The sequence below is a fragment of the Daphnia carinata genome, chromosome 1 (assembly GCF_022539665.2).
Source record: "Daphnia carinata strain CSIRO-1 chromosome 1, CSIRO_AGI_Dcar_HiC_V3, whole genome shotgun sequence".
Taxonomy (NCBI): domain Eukaryota; kingdom Metazoa; phylum Arthropoda; class Branchiopoda; order Diplostraca; family Daphniidae; genus Daphnia; species Daphnia carinata.
The window spans coordinates 5,367,080-5,383,005 of record NC_081331.1 but is presented as its reverse complement, the minus strand read 5'-3'; the positions used below and the strand labels follow the sequence as shown (position 1 = coordinate 5,383,005).

General features: G+C 38.8%; 4 protein-coding genes across 4 annotated transcripts; all 4 read left to right on the top strand.

Annotated features, from left to right (window-relative positions):
• The first annotated feature begins 176 nt into the window (after positions 1-176).
• On the top strand, positions 177-3,408 carry LOC130691323 (pickpocket protein 28-like). Its single transcript, XM_059497044.1, has 12 exons — positions 177-451; positions 524-655; positions 794-1,003; positions 1,085-1,241; positions 1,297-1,454; positions 1,528-1,642; positions 1,732-1,805; positions 1,876-2,075; positions 2,161-2,220; positions 2,299-2,482; positions 2,584-2,675; positions 2,803-3,408. Exons 1-12 carry the CDS (start codon positions 297-299, stop codon positions 3,105-3,107), a joined length of 1,842 nt encoding a protein of 613 aa, XP_059353027.1. The 5' UTR covers positions 177-296; the 3' UTR covers positions 3,108-3,408.
• A 3,274-nt stretch (positions 3,409-6,682) lies between these two features.
• LOC130691321 (pickpocket protein 28-like) lies at positions 6,683-9,403 on the top strand. Its single transcript, XM_057514247.2, has 11 exons — positions 6,683-6,915; positions 6,990-7,202; positions 7,268-7,442; positions 7,511-7,668; positions 7,754-7,877; positions 7,964-8,037; positions 8,108-8,307; positions 8,396-8,455; positions 8,513-8,696; positions 8,805-8,896; positions 9,012-9,403. The coding sequence occupies exons 1-11, from the start codon at positions 6,791-6,793 to the stop codon at positions 9,359-9,361; spliced, it is 1,755 nt and encodes a 584-aa protein (XP_057370230.1). The 5' UTR covers positions 6,683-6,790; the 3' UTR covers positions 9,362-9,403.
• A 446-nt stretch (positions 9,404-9,849) lies between these two features.
• On the top strand, positions 9,850-12,662 carry LOC130691322 (pickpocket protein 28-like). Its single transcript, XM_057514248.2, has 11 exons — positions 9,850-10,095; positions 10,186-10,398; positions 10,460-10,616; positions 10,676-10,833; positions 10,901-11,018; positions 11,077-11,150; positions 11,226-11,425; positions 11,571-11,630; positions 11,691-11,883; positions 12,026-12,117; positions 12,233-12,662. Exons 1-11 carry the CDS (start codon positions 9,962-9,964, stop codon positions 12,565-12,567), a joined length of 1,734 nt encoding a protein of 577 aa, XP_057370231.1. The 5' UTR covers positions 9,850-9,961; the 3' UTR covers positions 12,568-12,662.
• Positions 12,663-13,830: 1,168 nt separating this feature from the next.
• On the top strand, positions 13,831-15,285 carry LOC130691325 (elongation of very long chain fatty acids protein AAEL008004-like). Its single transcript, XM_057514251.1, has 3 exons — positions 13,831-13,944; positions 14,034-14,481; positions 14,542-15,285. The coding sequence occupies exons 1-3, from the start codon at positions 13,887-13,889 to the stop codon at positions 14,879-14,881; spliced, it is 846 nt and encodes a 281-aa protein (XP_057370234.1). The 5' UTR covers positions 13,831-13,886; the 3' UTR covers positions 14,882-15,285.
• Positions 15,286-15,926: the final 641 nt, after the last annotated feature.

Genomic DNA, 15,926 nt, shown 5'->3' with positions numbered 1-15,926 from the left:
GCATTCGAGCAAACAAGGAAGGATTTGCACTGTTCTTTCCAAACGCAACCGGATTGACACGGACACGCCCTGTTTGACTCGTTTTTGTATTTACCTGGACGCGGACAAACAGGACATTGCTGCAGCTTTGAATTTCTGAACGAAATCCAGGTGGCAGTAAGCTCACATTTGAAAACACTTGTCAGGCAGTGCACAGATGTTTTGAACGAATGGTGTGACTAGGGGCGGTTGACGAAAAGTCCCCTCAGTTCACGATTGGAAATCCAAACCTGTCCTTTTCATTTCCCTTCTTTTTCATGAGAACAAAAGGGGGAAATCGTGTCACGTCTCGGGAAGCTTTTCAACAGGTTAAGATATTCTTGCGCTCGTTTGTTTTAAGTTTACCAGGCAAAGAACACGCCCAAACTATTAATGAGGTGGGCTTCCCGAAAGAAAAAGTAGCGGCCATTAGGTAATAAAAGATTAGTCTAGCAGGTTGTCGGTTTTTAGCGAGTCATTGTTGCTGTATCATGTCTCGTAACAGCCGCGAAAAAACCGAAAGAGCTCAGCAAAAATCATGTGAAAATGACCAGCGGATTTTCAGACAGTTCTGTGAAAACACCTCAATTCATGGACTGAAATATTTGTTTGAAGATGGAAGTAGGTTTTTTGAAAGGTAACTTATCTCTTTTTTTTTATTTGTTTGTTTTTGTTTTGTTTTTCTTATCCCTTTTTGTACTTCCAATAATGATTTCGATTAGTTTTACGTCTTTCTTAAAGTAATTATTTGTCTTTATTTTACCACGTTTTATAGATGCGCTTGGTTGCTGGTGTTTTTATCCGGTATCTGCTTCTCGGGCTACTTTTGTTGGCAAATGTGGGAAAAATGGAAACAATCTCCTGTACTGACTTCCGTGGAAACGCAACTTTACCCGCTTAGTAATATTTTCTTCCCAGCGGTTACAGTGTGCAACGTCAACAAAGTTTCGAAGATAAAGCTCCAGGATGCACTGAGAAATCCCAAGTAAGAACAATGTCTTTTAGTGTATGCTTGTATTGTAATAACTTGATTCACACCATCTAATTCATTTCTTTTGAAAGGAAGGTATGCAAATGTTTCGTATTCCGAAATGCAATTTACCCTAAGGTACATGACAAAACTAGACCGCGCTATTAATAACGAAAAGCCACTAAAAGAGCTGAACGAGTTTTACAAATCACGGAACATTTCTGCACTTGATTTATTCAAGCTCTTGGAGGAGGTATTACAAATTCATTGGCATACGAAGAAAGAATATTAACTTTCAATCATTATAGACGGCACCTTCTTGCTCGGACATGGTCATGGATTGTAATTGGTTGGGACTTACGAAACCGTGCATGGAACTCTTCTCGTTTTTACCTACGGATGATGGAATGTGCTGTACGTTTAACAGTGCAAAATATTTCGATCCGATGCTTGGCATTCAGTCAAGGTATCAACAATGAAAAACTTCTTTGTCTATTCTATTCTGGTCAGGTTACCATGCGTGTCTTGTTTTTCTAAAGTGCAAATGAACCTTTACGAGTCAACGGTAACGGGTACCGAATGGGGCTGAATTTGGTTATCGACGCCAATGTAGAAGATTATAGTGTTACTACCGGAAAATTCGATGGTTTTAAAGTATGTATTTTGAAAAAAAAATATTCGCATAGAAACATTTACAATTCAAAGTGGGGTTTGTTATCATATGTCTTATTTCTCGTATTCAGATATTAGTGCACGCACCAGAGGAATTTCCTGATGTAGCTGACAGGGGATTTGTGATAGGTCCTGGTACCGAAACGTAAGTGAAACAAACTATTAGATGTATCATCTGTTTCACTTTTAACTAAATACTTGTAAACGGCTTTTAGATTTGTTGCTGTTAAAGGTACCACGTCCTTCAACACCGAAGAGGTCGCAAGGGAAGTCGCCCCAGATCAGCGCCAGTGTCTGGTGGAAGGTGAAAAGAAATTGAAATATTTCCAGCATTATAGCCGGTCTGCTTGCATGGTCGAGTGTGCTACACGAATAATGCACGACGATTGCCAATGTCGTCCATATTTTCTTAGAGGTAAACTGAATTCCCTAACGATAGTCGGTATGAAGTTGGGCTTAATTTTCTTTATCCTTTCGTTTTATTTCCTGTTTTCCTCCAGGAGGCAACACATCCCGTTTGTGTGAATTTACGTCATACACTTGCATATCAAACGTTTACGGTAACGTTCATCGCGTTACTGATTGAGTACGGAAAAAGGCTAAATCTCATTATAATCAACATATTCTTTGATGAATAGAGGATGTTCGTGCAAATGGAAATAAAATTTGCGACTGTTTGCCACCCTGTACGGATATTAGATACGACCCAGAAGTATCATACGCATCCTTCCCTGGTCGCGGATTTAACCTGACACGCACATTCAAACGTTTAGTGGAAAAGCGAAACCTGAGCTCTGGTACGGATGGAACGGAATATTTCAAGTGAGTTAGTTTACATTCAACAACCATTTAGCATACTTTCAAACTATGCAGCCAGACGGCTTTCATACTTTCTGAATTGAAAACAATTACTTACAATGCAGGACGAATGTGGCAATGTTCCATGTTTATTACAAAGAGAAGACAGGAATGCGCTACAGAACCGACATCCGCTTTGGAATTGAGGACTTTATTTGTAACTACATTTTCTTACTCTTTCATAGTTTAACGAGCTAATGGGATGTCGGGAATTTTACTTTTTTTTTAACTTCAAGCAACGTCTTTTGCAAAGTCCTTATGATTCATGATTTGTTCGATTTCAGCGGCCATGGGTGGACTCCTGGGCCTTGGCCTAGGTATGAGCTTCATCAGCGTGATCGAACTAATCTATTTCTTCGTCGTTCGCCGCTTTTTCTTGCGGCATCGTATTACGCCAGACCAGACGTTAAAAATTTCACATACGCCTGGTTCTGATGATGCAAGAAAAGTGTGGCCTTCCTCCCAAACACTATCGTCGGTCATGACCACCATAGAACCAAACGTAGATGGACAACGCGGCCTCCAACTAGTTCGCCGGGGTTCACTTAACTTACCTGCGCATATGCAAGCACGCCTTTACAAATATTGATGACTCTCCGTTTCTGGTTGAAGAAAAAAAAATCCAACGTGTTGTGCACTGAAAAAAAAAATCAAAATCTGGTTCCAATAGAGCAAATAGTCAATGGCTTTGATCATTGCCTATTGCAACGATACCTGATAGATTTTTTGCTAATTTTAGCCACACTACCTGATTTTTTTCTCTTTTTGGAAAGAAGTTCCAATGTTCATGTGCCCACGACGTATTTGCGTATTGTCAATAAAGCTCCTATATCCATTTGTTGCCAGGACAACTGCATCTAATCAGCCGTTTGTGAAATAAACCGTATAACTTTAATAAAAATCACACAGAACATTTCAAAATTAAATGCTGATTTCGATAAAGTGGTTTGTTTCCTCGTCAAACCAACTGTTTTTTAAATAAACGGAAACTAAATGCTATATTCTATATAAGCCTGAAAAAGTCGGGCTAATATAATATATGGAATTAACGCGCTGCTGGCGCGCAAGCACTTATCACCCGTTTTTCCGTTTATTACAAAAGCTATAAGGCCAACGTAAAAATAAATTTCATATTTCTGGTTCTCGTTCAATTTTGAATTGGAATCGTTTATTTAAAATGAAATCTAAATTTTGGCCAAAAACGAAAAAGTGAGAAGGCTATAGCCTTCCCACTTTTGTCAAAATCCGCAAAAAGTGAAAACTCTTATGATCCGATAAAAATCGTACAGAACAAGCAAAATTTAACGCTGATTTCGATAAAGTGGTTTGTTTTTGCGCCAAATCAATCGTTTTTTAAATACACCCAATATGTAAGACAACGTTAGCGCGCAAGTACAGATAAGCTGCACAGCAGCAGCAGATAAGCTGCAGTACAGATTATGTTATCGGGCTTAATTTTCGGTATGGCAGAAATTCAGTTTCGTAATTTTAACATTAAATTTGATGTAACTAAACTTAAAATAAAACACTGATGCCATAAAAATATTTCTTTGTTCGTCAAACCGGCCGTTTTTGTAATAAATGGAATTAACGCGCTGCTGGCGCGCCAGCACTTATCAAGCGGTTTTTCCCGTTTATTCAAAAAGCTATAAGGCCAAGGTAAAAATAGACTTGATTTTTGTGATTCTCGTTCAATTTTAAATCGGAATCATGTATTTAAAATGAAATCTAAATTTTGGCCAAAAATGAAAAAGTGAGAAGGCTATAGCCTTCCCACTTTTGTCAAAATTCACAAAAAATGAAAACTCTTAGAATGCGATAAAAATCACACTTAACATTCAAAATTAAACGTTGATTTCGATAACATGGTTTGTTTTCTCGTCAAACCAACTGTATTTTAAATAAACGGAAACAAAATGCTAGTAGTGCACATATTTGGGTTTGTTGTTTTTTACAATTTATTCAATAACTATAAGCCCTGTTGAAAAACAAACGACATATTTGTGATTCTCGTTTAATTCTGAATCAAACTAATGTATTTTTATAGCTATATGTATAAAAAAGTCTTATCTAAAAATAAGACCGAAAAAGTCGGGCTTATGTTATCGGGCTTAATTTTCGGTATGGCAGAAATTCAGTTTCGTAATTTTAACATTAAATTTGATGTAACTAAACCTAAAATGAAACACTGATGCCATAAAAATATTTGTTTGTTCATCAAACCGGACGTTTTTGTAATAAATGGAATTAACGCGCTGCTGGCGCGCCAGCACTTATCAAGCGGTTTTTCCCGTTTATTCAAAAAGCTATAAGGCCAAGGTAAAAATAGACTTGATTTTTGTGATTCTCGTTCAATTTTAAATCGGAATCATGTGTTTAAAATGAAATCTAAATTTTGGCCAAAAATGAAAAGTGAGAAGGCTATAGCCTTCCCACTTTTGTCAAAATTCACAAAAAATGAAAACTCTTAGAATGCGATAAAAATCCCACTTAACATTCAAAAATAAACGTTGATTTCGATAAAGTGGTTTGTTTTCTCGTCAAACCAACTGTATTTTAAATAAACGGAAACAAAATGCTAGTAGTGCACATATTTGGGTTTGTTGTTTTTTACAATTTATTCAATAACTATAAACCCTGTTGAAAAACAAACGACATATTTGTGATTTTCGTTTAATGTCGAAACGAAATCATATATTACTTTAGCTATATCTATAAAAAAATCTTTTCTAAAAAAAAGCCCGACTTTTTCGGGCTTATTTTGTCGGGCTTATTTTATTGGGCTTAATTTTCGGTATGGCAGAATTTCAGTTTTGTTATTTTAACATTGTAACTTAACCTAAAACAAACCTCCAGTGGGGTTCGCTTAATTTTTCTGCACGAATGGAGGCACGACTTTACAAATATTGATGACTGTACGTTTCTGGATTTTTTAAAATCCAACGTTGTTATGCGCATGACCGATAGGAATGAAAGCAATAATTATTCTGTAAAAAAAATCAGTTTCCAGTAGAACAAATAGCCATTGGCTTTTTTGGGGTGTGGCGCTCGCAATGATCAGCAGAAAAAAAACGTGTGGCTCCTGGGCTCGGCACTAATTTAATCCCATAATCAATGCTCCCTACTAAATGCATTTCGTTTTAACTAACAAGCGTAGAATGGTAGTGAAACCGGTTTTACAAGTCAACGAAAACGGTAAAATATTTCAGTGTTTACTTAGCATATTCTTCCGGAATCAACGATAAGTGAAAGAACTAAATAATTTTGGTATAGAAATAAGACTACATCGAACAACAATAATTGTGTAAATGTGAAAGGCATTTTCTAATGCTTATTGAATGTTATTAGAAGAAATCTGGCTTCTTACATCAGGTTTACTTTCCATGAACCGTATAAATAAAATATTCCACCATAGCCATGCATCAGCTCTGGAGGTAATGAGGTTTTCAATCATTTAAAATTATTTTAGACATCGAACAAAAACCCACACTCGCTGAAATGCAAGGACAGGATAAATCTAAATTCTTTATTTCTTTTTGGGGGGGCCTAGTTAACGCAAGGTGAAAGTTTTACCTTTTTTAGCAGCGTGCGTATTCTTGACATCTAGAATGACAGTGCTCCTACTAGACAACAGTTAACGAATTACGTAGTGTATCTGTATCAAGGTTATTTTAATAATAGAATCAGTACAACCCTTTGAGGGAGCACTTAAAAGCCGACTAATCACACGCTATTATATCATCTGCACAACTTTAACTGTCGCGACAAACACGGCCGCGCTAGACTAGAAAAAAAACTCTATGAATTAAGAGCATTCAGCAAATAGATACTGTTTTTTAGCACATAAAACTGTGTTAGCTGTAAATTGTTAAAATGGCATTAGAAGCTTGTAGTACATTAAAAATCAATTCTCCGAAATGATATTTTTCCTTCAAAACCATTCGTCGTCTTTCATCAGACAATGAGATGCTCACTGAGGTAGATTATCATATGGACAATTCTGCGTTCTAACGTTGTGATTGATACACAGAGAAAGCTTGTTGAGTCGGTCGTTAGGGATCTGGAACTTTTGCTTTTCGATGTAATTTTTTATGACGAAAAAGAGAAAGTAGTGCCCTCATTAATATGTAAAATCTCTGAAGATTTATATATAAGGTAGCTTGACGAAATAGAGAGAACAGAAGCAGAACATTCTTTAAAGTGGCAACAAATCAAACAATTGTATCTCAGTGCCACGGCTTTTGCGGTTGTGTTTAGCTTTTCGAATAAAACATGACTCGCAGCGAAAAAGTGAGAGCTCAACGTAAACACAAGCGGATCTTACAACACTTTTGTGAATCTAGTTCTATTCACGGACTAAAGCACGTGTACGAAGATGGTAGTTTGATGTTCGAAAGGTACGAAATATCCACGATTTATTATTTTCCTTCGCAAAGTATTAACAAATTTTTGTATCACATCTTGAGTAAAGAGTTGTGTGGATTCTGGTATTTCTGTCCGGTGTTTGTTTCTCAAGTTACTTTTGCTGGCAAGTATGGCAAAAATGGGAACAATCGCCCGTACTTACGTCAGTGGAAACCCAACTCTACCCACTAAAGAATGTTCCCTTTCCTGCCGTTACAATCTGCAATGTCAATAAAATCTCCGAAAGTAAGCTTTATGAAGTAATTTTAGCGAACCCCAAGTTAGTAACAAAAATATAGCATTCGTTAGCAGCTAGCATCAATTGATCGACTTGATTATGATAAGGTTTAAAAACGTTTCTTACACCAAGTTACAATCGACGCTAAGATTTATGACGAAGCTTGACAGGGCTTTTGATGAATACAACGACGAGGAGAATCAAGAAAAGCTGTTGGAAATGAGTCAACTTTATCAAGCCCGAAATATTTCAGCATCTGATTTGTTTGAAATCTTGAAGAAGGTAAGATATGTCCACTTATACTTCATTTTTAATATTTTAAAAAATACAACATATTATTGTAAAATTAGGCTGCACCAGCGTGTTCCGATATGATGTTGGATTGTAAATGGCTGGAATCTCCAGAACCGTGCATGGAATATTTTTCGTTTTTACCGACCGACGACGGTATGTGTTGCACATTCAACGGCGCAAAATATTTGGACTCCATGCTTGGAATTGAGGCAAAGTATAACATCATGAAAATCAAACATTTTTTTTGTGTGTGTGAAGTAACCTGACGAATATACAACTTTTTGCGCGACCGTCCGCAGTTCTAACGAAACCCGGGAACCTTTGCGAGTCAACGGTAATGGATATCGGATGGGCTTGACCCTAGTTATCGATGCGAAATTGCGAGACTTCAGCGTGATAAATGGGAAATTCGACGGTTTCAAAGTAACGGAAATCAGCACATTTTCATCTTAAAGTCTGGTAATACAGCTTTATCTTACTCAACATGCATTTTAATGTACAATGCTCAGGTGTTGGTTCATTCACCGGAAGAATTTCCAGACGTGGCAGATAGAGGATTTGTATTAGGTCTAGGAACCGAAACGTAATATTGTAGAAACAGTTCTTTTTTATTCGTCGATTCTTTACCGAATGATATAACACCTATCTTGAAGCTTTGTTGGAGTCAAAGTAACTACGTCTTTCTACACGGAGGAGGTTGCCAAAGAGGTTTCGCCAAAGAAACGTCAGTGCTTAATGGAGGGTGAAAAGAACCTCAAATATTTCGAATATTATAGCCGATCAGCGTGCCATATCGAATGCGATACTCTCCTTATGCAGGAACGCTGTCAATGCCGTCCATACTTCTTCAAAGGTATACATATCATTTAGAATGCGCAGCTAATTTAGGCTCAGTAACTGCACTGGAATTCAGTAATAGCCATTGCGAAATTATTTCCTAGGGGACAACGAAACGAGCTTTTGTGAAATGCAAGCGTACAAGTGCATTGCCAAAGTTTTTGGTAACAATTTAATTCATTACTTTACTGGTTAGCTGATTTTTAATTATTTCTGCATAGAGGAAATCCGTTTAAATGACGACGATGTATGCGATTGTTTGCCTCCTTGTTCTGATACGTGGTACGAGCCGGAAATTTCATACGCTTCCTTTCCTGGACGCGGATTCAACAGAACAAGTACTTACAAACGAATAGAGAGGAAGCGCAAGATTGGCCCTGGTGTGGACATGACTGAATATTTGAAGTAATTTTTTTTGTAATCGTTATTAGTTAGGAGTTTCTTCGATGGGAGCGCAATTCTACTTTCACTCTAACAATATACTGATGTTGTTTTTGGCTTCATTTAATGCAGGTCCAACGTAGCAATGTTGCACGTCTATTATAAGGAAAAAACGGGCATGCGTTATAGGACGGATATTCGCTTCGGCGCTGCAGATTTTATCGGTAATCTGATGTGTTTGGTTACCTCATATGCCATCTGTTTAATTGGCTCTATCATTCTTATTTCGTTTTTCTTATAATTATGATGAAGTTGACTATCTTTTGAATGGTTATTTAGCTTCGATAGGTGGTCTTTTGGGTCTCGGACTTGGCATGAGCTTCATCAGCGTCATTGAAATCCTTTATTATGTTTTCTTTCGACGATTATTTCTATGGCAACGTGTGAAGTTGTCACGCCTAACGATGCGTGTGACACGTATTCTAAGTAGGAATACAAGACAGGAAACGAAAGACAATCCACGTTCCTTGGAAGTTACCGAAAATAATAATGTCTGGCCATCTTCAGCAACCTTATCCTCATCAATTGCTACCATCTCTTCTTCTAGTTTCGACAGGCAAATCCCTTTAACGCGCCGTCACTCACTCAATTTGCCTCCACATTTGCAGAAGCGACTAAGTAAATATTAAATTTCCTATCGTGATTGCGGTTAATACAATTTGTTCAGGAAAGTAAGCCTTTTCTGTTCTTCCTGTTTTATGATTGTTGTATTACTGGTGCGCCATCATTCACTGTGAAAGACAGCGTATAAACTAGTTGGAGACCTTGCTGTGCTTGGAATAGAACTGAATGAGGATTGAAAATTTCCAGTCGCATTTCACTTCAACCCCATTCACCGTCCATATGTTTATTAGGTTACGTCATTCATCAAGGTGTATAATTACTCTATAGGTAGGATGTGTTGAATCATTTTGGCGTTGCAGTTATCACTTAAAGGGAAAAGCCCTACAACCAGAGAAAGCTTGCCTGATCGTGATGTAATAAGAATCGAGAACTCGTTTTTATTTCTTTTTCTTGTACACCAAAGCTGGATAATGCTAGGAGAAAGTTTTACTTTCATGGGATACCAGCGTTTTCTAAAACACGCCAAGATAGCGATTGTAACGCAAAGAAAGGACAAAACACTTAGTTCTACTGCGGGAGGCATAGCACTCTCTGGTTTAAAGAGAATTCACCGCCACAACGTAAATCAGTGCCGAAGCTTCAGTGTGTTGTGATAGTGTTGCATTATGTCTCGTCAAAGATGGAAAAACAACAAGAAATTGCTTCCAGCGGAGCATAAGATTTTCCAACAGTTTTGTGAACATTCCTCTCTTCATGGACTTAACCACATTTTCGAAGAAGGAAGTTTACTTTTTGAAAGGTACGTTTATATTTCTACTTTTATATCATTTTAAATGAAACGGTGAACGTGAAACTAGTCATTAATTTTTCATACACGGTTTCGGTTAAGGATTGTGTGGTTTCTGGTCTTTCTCTCTGGCGTTTGTTTTTCTGGTTACTTTTGCTGGCAAATGTGGCAGAAATGGGAGCAATCTCCACTACTCACGTCCGTCGAAACCCATCTCTATCCACTGAGAAACACCCATTTTCCAGCCGTTACCATCTGTAATGTCAATAAAGTCTCCGAGAGAAAACTGTACAGTGCAATACTAGACAATCCAAAGTAAGGCGAGATGTGTGGTATGTCGAGCAATCGGTCCTATTTTAATTTATGTAAACACAAGGTTCATGAATGTCTCGTACATTAAGCTGCAATCAACGCTGAGATACATGACAAAGCTCGATAGAGCTATTAACAACGAAGAAGAACTTTTGAGGTTGAGCCGTTATTATGAAGCGCGTAACATCTCTGCTCTTGATTTATTCAGAATTTTGAAAAAGGTAAAAACAAAGCACGACGCATAATGCAACGAACACTAACCTTTTTTATACTGAAACAGACTGCCCCTTCTTGCTCAGACATGGTCCTGGATTGTAGCTGGTTAGGTCTCACGGAACCATGTATGCACTACTTTTCATTCTTACCAACGGACGATGGAATGTGCTGCACGTTTAACGGTGGCAATTATTTTGACACAATCTTAGATATCGACTCCAAGTAATACTTAAACGTAGCACTGCTGTATTGCGCTCTTACATTATCATCTTCTCCTTCACACCTACAGGCCACGTCACGAACCTTTACAGGTGAGTGGCAACGGATATCGAATGGGTTTAACTCTTGTCTTAGACGCCGATCTCGACGACACCAGTGTAACAAGCGGAAAATTCGACGGTTTTAAAGTAATAATATTTACCTGCACCCCAATATTCATACCAAAGTTTAAATACGAATCCTCAGGTATTGCTGCATTCACCGGAAGAATTTCCTGACGTGTCTCACAGAGGATTTGTAATAGGGCTTGGGACGGAAACGTAAGAATAGACTACTGCTTCACTTGGTTCTTCATTGTAAGTCATCAACGGTAACAGACATACGCTTTGTTTTAGTTTCGTCGCGGTCAAAGCAACTACATCTTTCTACGCGGACGAAGTAGCGCGACAAGTGTCGCCAAACAAACGTCAATGTTACGTGGAGGGCGAAAAGAAACTGAAATATTTCCAGCGTTACAGTCGATCGGCTTGTTCTGTCGAATGCGATACTCAAATGATGGAAGATCGCTGCCATTGCCGTCCTTTTTTCTTCAAAGGTAAAACATATCGTGAGTGTATGCCACATTTTGTTTCAAAATACGCACTGACGCTTGATTGCTCATGGAAAGATTCATGGCTGCATCTAACATGCAAGATAATAAGTGTAGATCAACTGTAAAATGGACAATGCTTTGGTTGCAGGGGATAATCGGACAAAGCTGTGTGAAATAAATGCATATTCTTGCATCTCCGAGGTGTACGGTAATTGTTTAACTTATATTTCATTAACGAATAGCCTAACCTTTTTTTTTTCATTAATAGAGGACATTCATTCACGTGGAGATTACTGCGGGGAAGTCTGCAATTGTTTGCCTCCCTGTTCGGACACTTGGTACGAGCCAGAAATTTCATATGCTTCATTTCCTGGACGTGGGTTCAACCGAACTCGAACATTTAAACGTATCGTAGCTAGGCACAGTCTCAATCCTGGCTCTGAAACAAAAGAGTATTTGAAGTAAGTCATCTGCTCAGTTGTCCGCAAAATTCTTCCGCACGTTTCGCTGAACCGGTAGATCTGATGGTGCAAACTGCACAGTTTTCCTGACTGGGAGACAACTGCTTTAACGATGTGTACATTACTGTTTTCCGTAACCTAGGTCCAATGTAGCCATGCTTCACGTCTATTACAAGGAGCAGACCGGAATGCGCTATAGAACCGACATCCGTTACGGAATCGAAGACTTTATTTGTAAATTGTTTTTCTTCTTCTCACTGTCTACTTTCGATTAATTTATGAAATTTTTTAATGGCAAGTGTTGACATGTAACCTAATATTTTATGTTCTTTTTTTTTCTCCTTTATAGCTGCAGCCGGTGGACTTTTGGGCCTTGGCCTAGGGATGAGCTTCATCAGCGTCATCGAAATAATTTACTACCTCTTTTACCGTCGCCTGTTTCTATGGCTTCGTTCCAATTGGCCAAAGTATAGACAATCCTCAACCAAATCGCGTACATCGATTGTTCCTCCTTATCCCGTGGAATCAGCCAAATTCAAAAAAAGCCCTCCGTCATCGCCAACAGCAAAACCGTCAACACCAAGTGTTTGGTACCTGAGCCTAGATGGACACTCGCAACTCGTGCGCCGTGGTTCAAATAACTTACCTGCGCAAATAAAGGCACGCTTTTCCAATATTAATTGATATTGTTAAGTGTGGCACATCAATCTTTCACGAAAGACGTAAAAAAAGTGAACTGTGGGCCATTGAATTGCAGTTTTAGATAACGAACAGTTATGTAGTAATGAGGTAACAAATAAACAGTAATATTTCACGTTCATAAATGTGTCATTCGGGTAACCACAAAGCAGATCCAATTATTCAGGCATAGTATGGCCTTTAAAGGAAAACAAAACTGTAGAGAAAACTTGATCAGCAGATTCGAAGAATTGAAAACTCGTTTTCTTGTAATGCCTTCGTTACTCATGACTTGGAAGAGGCTACACTATCTGGGCTAATTGTAAGGTTCTCCAAGTATGTAAACGTTCAATGAAGTAGTGATCGTATTGATTGCAACACACGTGAAAGGAGGATACAAAAATAACAGACGAAGGAAGGAGTAAAAAATACAGAAATGCCCATCCTCGGCTGTTGTGGAAGAGATGGTGCTGTTCTACCATGGCGTGCAAAGAGAGCTCTAAGGCAATGTAGCTCCATAGACGTAACAATATTTCTTTAACTTCATTTATAACCACGATGGGGATATAAGAACTTTGGTTTTGGGCATCTCTGTTAGTGATCCTGCCCAGCATTCACTTCTCCGGTACATTCATTCATTCCTGTTACCCTCAGATTATCCGGGAAATGTGTAAGTGTCTCGGTTCTCTCGCAGCAGCCGTCATGCGCAACTTAAAGACTGAACGTCTGTTTCTATGGCCTGTTTAATGGTGGAAGCCTTCCACCGGCCTTTCGGTTATATAGATGTCTATAACGATCACGGACGAACTACGTATATGGCTAGACCTACAAAAATTTCATGTATAAACAGATAGGTCATATGTTACATTATTGATATAATGCAAATTCCGTTTACCCATGTACCGATTAAACTATACCATTCCTGCGGGAAAATAAGAGGAAAACCCCAAAACCTTGTCGATAATAGAAATTCAGTAAGTATTATTTAGGCTGGCTTGCCCTTGTGTTGAGATGTAATATTTCTCAAAGACGAAATCACATAAAACTACACATAAAACGGAGCCAAAAAGCTTTAGTGTATCCCTGCAACTTTCCCTTTTAGGGCGATGAGATGAAATGATGCTCACAGCGGGCTGGTACGGAGTGTTCCCGGCAGTCCTGGTACTACCAGGGAGCCGAGATGTTAAAAAGGACACATGGCTTGCATCAGCTCTTGCACCGAGGCTATAAAGCCGTGCACCTTATCTATAAACACAACGCACTTCGTTTCGGTGGAGTTCCAAGTCTAGTCGACTCGGTCTAGTCGAAGTCAAGATCGTGTCAGGATGGGTTCCATTGTCCAATACTTTATTAAACAAAGCAGCAAAATTTGGCAACTGAGAGGTACGAAGCTCTTCATTTTGTTGACGTTTCAAAAATTGTACGTAAATTTATACGTTTGACACTAAACGAATTAAACATTTGCTAAACAGATTTAAGAACGGATGGATGGCTCCTCGCGGATTCGCCAATGACTCCAGTGCTTCTCTGTTTTGCCTACCTTTTCATGGTCAGAGTCTGGGGTCCCAAGTTCATGGAGAGTCGGAAATCTTTTCAATTGCAAGGTGTAATGATTGCCTACAACGCATTTCAAATTGTGCTCAACGGTTGGTTGTTCTGCGAAATTTGTCGATTGACGTGGTTCAACGGCTATAGCATCATCTGCCAACCGATGGATTACTCCCAAAACGAAGATGCCCTTCGACTGATGTTTATGGGCTATTGCCTTTACATTTCAAAGTTGATTGATTTCCTTGACACGCTATTCTTTATCTTGCGTAAAAAGGAAAATCAAATCACTTTTCTTCACGTTTTTCACCACACTGCTACACCGCTTTCCGTATGGCTTGGCTTCCGTTTTATTCCTGGTGGACATAGCAGGTAAACTCTGATACAAGACTTGCATTTAGAAATTAGTGCTAATTAATTTTCCGTTTAAAGCTTTTACCCGACGTGCAACACCCTGGTGCACACTGTAATGTACCTCTATTATATGATGGCAGCGATGGGACCGAGCGTCCAAAAATATCTGTGGTGGAAGAAATACCTCACCGTTTTGCAAATGGTTCAATTCGTGATGCTCGGCTTGCATAGCATACAATTGCTTTTCATTGACTGTGACTATCCTAAAGCGTATTCGTGGGGTACGGCCACGCAAGCCGTAATGTACTTCATTCTTTTCAAAAATTATCATAAGGGAGCATACGGCAGCCGCCCAACTCAAATGTCTGCGCTTGCAAAGTCTGCTCCACCGAGTGTTATGGAGAAAAAGCATTTGTAATATGTGTGACAAGATACATTATAGTTACGGTTGCCTTGGAAGAGGGGAAAAACAACGCAAAAACGCTCACTATGTCGGGTCACTGCTCCACGTAACCCTAAAAAACTAACATTCACTGTATCGGGTCACTGTTCCAGGTAACTCTTAAAGGTTAGAAGAAGATGGTGATAGAACCGATGATAACCGGTACAATACGGCAATAAGCAGCAATTGTAACTATTTTAATATCACCAGCCAGAAGCCCAACACACTTTGCGGTCGATGGGGATGTTATTCTAATCGCATGACTCATGATCCTGTAGGAATCGTGAATGTTTATTACCTTTCCCGAGTTAACCCAATTTTTGGCAACCTCAGGCTTCGTAGTGGAGATGCAAATGAATAACAATGATCTGTCAAGTTCACTGACCCGGTTGTGTATCACTATACTGCAGCTAACTGATAGGTTGGTGTCAAGGCTGCTTTGGACACAGCCAACCACACCCCAAGAAGGAAACGCAATCCAGATTCTGCTCTATTAGCTTTATTTCCGACTTCGTTTCGGCGATGGATGCAGCTGAGTAGGTTAGAATCGATCGAACTAGCAGTGCCATGGTTCCGTACCGTAAGTATTGCAATTTCCAAATTGAGGGTAATGGAAGCAACGATTCCTGACAACTGAATTTTGATAAACAATTGTTGCAACCGCAAATGTGTCAGCTAAAGACCTGGCTTCAATATTTAATGTAAGATAAGGAACCATGACAAACTTCTCTAAATGTATCGTGAACAGCACAAAACTTTAGAAATTCATCGGGCAACTCGGTAAAATTCTAATTCCATTGGTTAAATTGCCAAAAAACTATCATACGCCTTAACCACTTTGCTTTGTATTGATTTGATTATATTGCCAGATAGTATACTGTAAGGGGAAACTAAGATCGCATCACGATGCGTACCATTACGTGTCTCTCGTCATACAATAAAAACCAGCAACTTCTATTTTCAACTTGATGCCTCCCACTCACGCTATGCATTTACATTTATCGCTATAACCTTCGTTTTT

Bases quoted from the DNA above. Each gene is read 5' to 3' on its own strand.
- LOC130691321 (XM_057514247.2), top strand. From the start codon at position 6,791: ATGACTCGCAGCGAAAAAGTGAGAGCTCAACGTAAACACAAGCGGATC. The intron at 6,916-6,989 runs GTACGAAATATC...TCTTGAGTAAAG, and splicing joins GGTAGTTTGATGTTCGAAAG to AGTTGTGTGGATTCTGGTAT. The intron at 8,308-8,395 runs GTATACATATCA...ATTATTTCCTAG, and splicing joins CCGTCCATACTTCTTCAAAG to GGGACAACGAAACGAGCTTT.
- LOC130691325 (XM_057514251.1), top strand. From the start codon at position 13,887: ATGGGTTCCATTGTCCAATACTTTATTAAACAAAGCAGCAAAATTTGG. The intron at 13,945-14,033 runs GTACGAAGCTCT...TTTGCTAAACAG, and splicing joins CAAAATTTGGCAACTGAGAG to ATTTAAGAACGGATGGATGG. The intron at 14,482-14,541 runs GTAAACTCTGAT...TTCCGTTTAAAG, and splicing joins ATTCCTGGTGGACATAGCAG to CTTTTACCCGACGTGCAACA.
- LOC130691322 (XM_057514248.2), top strand. From the start codon at position 9,962: ATGTCTCGTCAAAGATGGAAAAACAACAAGAAATTGCTTCCAGCGGAG. The intron at 11,631-11,690 runs GTAATTGTTTAA...TTTCATTAATAG, and splicing joins TTGCATCTCCGAGGTGTACG to AGGACATTCATTCACGTGGA. The intron at 11,884-12,025 runs GTAAGTCATCTG...TCCGTAACCTAG, and splicing joins GAAACAAAAGAGTATTTGAA to GTCCAATGTAGCCATGCTTC.
- LOC130691323 (XM_059497044.1), top strand. From the start codon at position 297: ATGAGAACAAAAGGGGGAAATCGTGTCACGTCTCGGGAAGCTTTTCAA. The intron at 1,004-1,084 runs GTAAGAACAATG...TTTGAAAGGAAG, and splicing joins GATGCACTGAGAAATCCCAA to GTATGCAAATGTTTCGTATT. The intron at 1,455-1,527 runs GTATCAACAATG...GTTTTTCTAAAG, and splicing joins ATGCTTGGCATTCAGTCAAG to TGCAAATGAACCTTTACGAG.